The sequence below is a fragment of the Centroberyx affinis genome, unplaced genomic scaffold, assembly GCF_046629955.1.
Source record: "Centroberyx affinis isolate AG114_WGS23_722 - 3 ecotype Tasmania unplaced genomic scaffold, CSIRO-AGI_Caff_v1 ptg001593l_1, whole genome shotgun sequence".
Taxonomy (NCBI): domain Eukaryota; kingdom Metazoa; phylum Chordata; class Actinopteri; order Beryciformes; family Berycidae; genus Centroberyx; species Centroberyx affinis.
In genome coordinates, this window is record NW_027280040.1 from 107,687 (window position 1) to 113,759 (window position 6,073).

Here is a 6,073-nt window from a genome sequence, read left to right on the forward strand (position 1 = left end):
GTGTGATGTTAAGCTGAATAAATAGTACTTTTACGTCTGACAGAAGTGTGCGAATAGCATTTTTCTCTTTCCAGTGTTATGCCTTAGCTTCCAGCACCATCATTTTTGGGTGTGCAGTTGATTCTGTATCATATCACAAAAGCCTATAAGGACAAACATTGCAAATTAGCTTATGTTATAAATGTTATGATATGTGACATCAGACTATTTTTTTTTTAAATGTTCTATGTCTATGTATCTGTCCCTATTCAAATAAACATTTGAATGAATAAATGTGGGCGTTTCAACAAGTAAAACACATAAAGAATGCTTTCAAGCTGAAGCAACAAAATCCCGTTCTTCCACTTCTTCCGACATGACTTGAACACGGCAGAAGACCAGCAGCAAGACAACTAAACAAGGAAGTGTGTGAGCAATGCTAAAATCAAATGGACTATTATAACTGACATGTCATGATCAACTGTTCAATCATAGCTATTTAAAGATGTGTGTAACTGCAGTGTGAGTGTTATGTGCCTTCACTTTCCTTCCTCCATCTCTACATTGAGCTGACACTTCAGGATCTGTCTTACTCTGTGGAGATAGTTGGATGTTTCTTTCTTTCTTGCCTCCTCTTTATGTTTCCCATGCGATTGTGGAACCCTCAGGTACTTGTAGCTGTCCTGTATGTATATTGTGATAATATATAGACAAGGAACAGAAAACAGCAGTGGTGATAGATGTAGCGGTTCCAAGTGACAGTAACATCAAGAAGAAGGAATATGAGAAGGTGGAACAATACCAGGGTCTGAAAGAGGAATTAAAAGAGGATGTGGAAAGTGAAGGCAAAATTGGTCCCAGTGATGGTCGGAGCACTCGGGGCTGTGACCCCCAAGTTGGGAGAGTGGCACCAACAGATTCCAGGAACAACATCTGAGATTTTCGTCCAGAAGAGTGCAGTCCTAGGAACAGCTAATATACGGTGTAGAACCCTCAAACTCCCAGGCCTGTGGTAGAGGACCAGAGATTTAGGAACACACATACCACCCATATGGGTATGGGTGAGAGGGGAATTTTATTTTATTTATATAGTATTGTATAATTACTTGTGCAGCCTTGGTGAGAAATTATGTGGTGGTCAATTGGGTCCCTTACCAACGCACAATGGGTCATGGTTAAGGCTCTCACTTTGGTTAATTCTACACCAACAGACTATTTTGTTTATTCATGTAGTATTTTTCATCTCTCTCCCAAGCCCACAGCAGACTGATAACACCTGTTACATCACAGTTAGAGGGGGAGGAAGATCAGGGAGAAGAGAAGGAGGGAGAGGTGAGGAAGAAGAGAGAAAAAGGTGGGAGAAAGAGAAGTCAGATGGGGGGCGAGGGTGAATTAGGAGAGCAAAAGGATGAGTAGGGAGGGAGGAGGGATTGGGAAGGGAGGAAGAGAGAGAAAAGAGGTGAGGAAGAAGAGAGAGAGGGCAGCAGAGTGAGGGGGGGTTGGGTGAGGTGGGGGGGGGGGGCAAAAGGGAAGAGAGGGATAAATCAGCTGTATGATAGAGAGCTTTGGTCAGAAAGCTGCCAGACCTCAGCAGCTTCTTTTCTCCTCCTCTCTCTCTCTGATGATGGAGACCCTGGAAGGAGGTGAACTCTGCTTTCCACAGCTCCTCAACACTTCCTGCAGGAAGCCGAGGCCTCCTCGTTCCGAGGCCATGCTCATTTACATTCTGCTGTCCTCCATCTCTCTGTTCACCATGGTCCTCAATCTGCTGGTTATCATCTCCATCTCCCACTACAGGCAGTCATAGATTTTTTCATGTGCACTACTTTATAATGTTGGTAGACTTGCAAAAAGAAATGGCTCATGGGTGAGAACAGAGATACTGTCACATCTTGGCAGTCAGATTGTGAAATAATGATTTTGTGTTTTATTAATGCTTGATTTCTGCTACATCTGGTGATGAAATATATGACTACAATTATTTATGTTGATACGGATGATGATCCTCTCTCACAGGCAGCTACAAACCCCCACCAACCTCCTCCTCCTCTCCCTGGCTGTCTCAGACTTCCTTGTGGGCCTCCTGATGCCAGCTGAAATCATCCTCAAAGGGGCCTGCTGGTTTCTTGGTGACTTCATGTGTGCAGTGAGCCAATATTCCATCACAATCATTACCTCTGCCTCAGCAGGAAACATGGTGCTCATATCAGTCGATCGCTATGTAGCTATTTGTGACCCTCTGCGTTACCCCACCAAAATCACTCAGAGAAGAGTTAAAGTCTTTCTTTGTTTGTGCTGGGTCTGTTCTGTTTTCTATAGTGGCCTCCTTTTACAGGATCACCTGGGACAACCAGGCAGGTATAATTCATGTAATGGAGAGTGTGTATTGGTCATTAACTACATTGCAGGAACTGTTGAAGTTGTTTTGACCTTTATTGTTCCCATTACTGTCATCATAGTTCTGTATATGAGAGTATTTGTGGTGGCTGTGTCTCAGGCTCGTGCCATGCGATCCCACACTGTGGCTGTCACACTCCAGCGTTCAGTGACTGTAACTGCTAAGAAATCTGAGAGGAAAGCAGCCAGGACTCTTGGTATTGTTGTAGTTGTGTTTCTGATATGTTTCTGTCCATATTACTGTGTCTCTCTCACAAGCCAGGACATCTTGACCAGTGTTTCATTTGAGGCCTTTGTGGTCTGTCTGTTCTATGTTAACTCCTGTCTAAACCCTGTGATCTATGCCTTTTTCTACCCTTGGTTTAGAAAATCTGTTAAACTCATTGTTACACTTCAGATACTGCAGCCAGACTCCTGTGAGGCCAACATGTTGTAAAGAGAAGCTGTGGAGTGATTTAAACAAGACCTTTTCTATCAAGGAGGAAATATATTTGTTCATGCTTTTGCTAAGTTACTGAATTCAAAAAGCCAAAGGTTTGCACAAATTTAAAAACATGCTACTTTTCTTTCATTTACTGTATGTGACAGTGCACTTATGTGTGCTTTTGGTTTGAAAGCATCATTTTGTTCTCATTTGAGTTGCTCTTTGATTGCTGTATAACATTTTCTCTGTTGCTGTTTCCATCCTTCCAGTCACAGTCATACGCATTAGTGTATATCAGAACAAGTACAACATTATTATAAAACTACAAACATTAAGAGGTAATTAGTCTTTTATTTTCTCTAGCCCCACTTGGTCGTAGTGTGGAAAAAGACAGCAACTGTTGTGTTACATAAAACACTGTAAGTATGGATAGATTGTATGCTCCATATTAATCTTTTGGTCATAATGCAATGAAGGATTCGGATTAGGAATTCTAATCTTGCATCAATCATTCTTTGTTTATTGTATATTATTTTTCTCTGTATTGTTTTTCTCATCGTCACAATCACAATTAGTTCAAAGAGTTCAGTGGATTGTATGAAAACACATGCCCACAAGGATATCATCAGATCTAACGTTATTGTCCCATAGATTTGATTTTCAATAGAAACTTGACATTAGATTGAAAATTTTATATTATAGAGAAGATAGAAATGAACAAACTGTGTATAAAACAAATGTATATCAGAAATGATACATTGTGGTGGATTACAACACAGAATGTTATTACAAAAACAGTAGGATTTAATGTTGTTATTTAACATAATTAATAAGCACTGTGGCTCAGTGGTTAGCGCTGTTGCCTCACAGCAAGAAAGTCCTGGGTTCGAACCCCGGTCCGTCCCCAGTCCTTTCTGTGTGGAATTTGCATGTTCTCCCCGTGTTTGTGTGGGTTTCCTCCCACCATGAAAGACATGTATGTTAGGGTTAATACTCCTGTCAATGCCCCTGACCAAGACACTGGCAAAAGAACTGGAGTTGGTCCCTGGGCGCTGTACTGCGGCTGCCCACTGCTCCTAGTGTGTGTATAGAATGGGTCAAATGCAGAGGACAAATTTCCCCACGGGAATAATAAAGTATACAAATAAAAAATAGACTGTCTTCCTTTAATCTTTATTTTCAGTACCACAGTCAACTGCCTGGATGTATAGAACAGGGGTTTGCAAATATTTCCATATCAAGGACCCCTAATCACACAAAAAATATTCCTTGACATTCCTAGAGGTCACAGGTAAAAAAACAACACAGAACAGTTTAAGGATAGAGAAGCATAGACCAGATAATGATAGTTACGCATAGAGATGCACCGATCGATCGGCCGGTGACCGGAATCGGCCGGTTTTCAGCTGATCGGCCATGACCGGTGACCGGCCGATCAGTCTCATATATCCGATTCTGTGCCGGTCAAATTTAAGACAACGGTAAAAACTCCGCTGTAATTAAGCAATATTACACGAGAGGGTGTGCGTTACCGTGATGCTTACGGACCTCGGCGCAAGCGCCTCGGTCCTGACCGCATCACTGTCGTGCCAATAATGACGGTAACGCACACCCTCGAGTGTAATATTGCGATTATACAACAGTTACCAACAAAATAAAAGATACAAACAAAATGTATTCATATTGTGGGGCAATTCGCTTTCAAAATAAAAAACGTTTTGCTAGTAACTGGAAAACAATCAGTCACGTCAGTAGACTCCTATGTAATGGAACCTAGTTTACTACTCCAGCAAGTAGGCTGACCCTTAGTAACGACCTAGCAACAGAGACGATTTCTAGTCCCTGTTGAGTCAGCCAGCCAACTTGAGCTAATGCTTTCTAGAGATCGCGGGATTTCCCAAACTGAATAAATACCACACATATAAACACAAAACTGCCTTGCTAGCTCAATCTTGTTGTAACTAAGATATCTGCTGAAAAAAATTAATTTTCCATGGACAGATTTAGCTACTATGTCCGCGAACTTCACATGTATTTTTAAGCTAGTAGCGCCGTGTCACCGACTCACCGGCACAGCTGATGGAGGATGCAGAGCGTCTGGTAACATCAAGGCTGAACAGAGTTAGCGTAGCGTTATATTTAAATATATTGTATGATAATATGGCGGAGTAATATTTAGTGATGAGCACGGCTAGGTGTGCTGTCATGCTGATTTGATCACGTTCTAAATGTCTAGTTGACCAATCAGATCGCTTGGTCGGAACTACCTGTTGTATAATAGTCCATAATAGTAATAGTCTGTGTGTTGTTATATAGATCTGTTGCACCTGTTTTCTTTCGGGAAAGTATAAAGTGGGATATACTGCAATTCATTTTCATTTGGATTGTATTTGTTCAAAAAAGCTCTGTCCAGTAACCTGGAGCACTTTTTTATTTTGAGATTTGTTTGAGTGAGAGTGAGAGAAGGTCCTGTGACCTGGTGCAGTTTTGGAGAAAATGTAAGTTATTAATAGTCAGTGTTTTATTATGAACATACAATTGAATTTTAATTTTCCATTAAAGAAAAGTTACAAAAATGTTTGTGTGTGCTGTCAATTATAGTTCTTAGAAAGAAAATCGGAATCGGCCAAAATCGGAATCGGCAGGTCAGACTTTTAAAAAATCGGAAATCGGAATCGGCCAAGAAAATTGCAATCGGTGCATCTCTAGTTACGCATTGCAACCTTAGTTCTATAATCACAGGCGGAGCCCTCTAATGGGGCTCTATTGGTCCCTTACCAAAGCACAATGGGTCAAGGTTAAGGCTGTCTCTCATAAGTGAGTATGAAAAAGCACTTCAGTTAATTCTACACCAACAGACTATTTTGTTCATTCATGTAGTATTTTTCATCTCTCTCCCAAGCCCACAGCAGACTGATAACACCTGTTACATCACAGTTGGAGGGGGAGGAAGATCAGGGAGAAGAGAAGGAGGGAGAGGTGAGGAAGAAGAGAGAAAAAGGTGGGAGAAAGAGAAGTCAGATGGGAGGCGAGGGTGAATTAGGAGAGCAAAAGGATGAGTAGGGAGGGAGGAGGGATTGGGAAGGGAGGAAGAGAGAGAAAAGAGGTGAGGAAGAAGAGAGAGAGGGCAGCAGAGTGAGGGGGGGTTGGGTGAGGTGGGGTGGGGTGGGGGGGCAAAAGGGAAGAGAGGGATAAATCAGCTGTATGATAGAGAGCTTTGGTCAGAAAGCTGCCAGACCTCAGCAGCTTCTCCTCTCCTCTCTCTCTCTGATG

General features: G+C 41.9%; 1 protein-coding gene across 1 annotated transcript; it reads left to right on the forward strand.

The window, feature by feature from the left end:
* The first annotated feature begins 1,603 nt into the window (after window positions 1–1,603).
* LOC139651106 (trace amine-associated receptor 13c-like) lies at window positions 1,604–2,812 on the forward strand. Its single transcript, XM_071527949.1, has 2 exons — window positions 1,604–1,776; window positions 1,996–2,812. Exons 1-2 carry the CDS (start codon window positions 1,604–1,606, stop codon window positions 2,810–2,812), a joined length of 990 nt encoding a protein of 329 aa, XP_071384050.1.
* Window positions 2,813–6,073: the final 3,261 nt, after the last annotated feature.

What these genes read in the sequence shown, in the direction of transcription:
- LOC139651106 (XM_071527949.1), top strand. Translation starts at nt 1,604, where the DNA reads ATGGAGACCCTGGAAGGAGGTGAACTCTGCTTTCCACAGCTCCTCAAC. An exon ending in ATCTCCATCTCCCACTACAG is followed by an intron (nt 1,777 to 1,995) that starts GCAGTCATAGAT and finishes CCTCTCTCACAG; the next exon opens with GCAGCTACAAACCCCCACCA.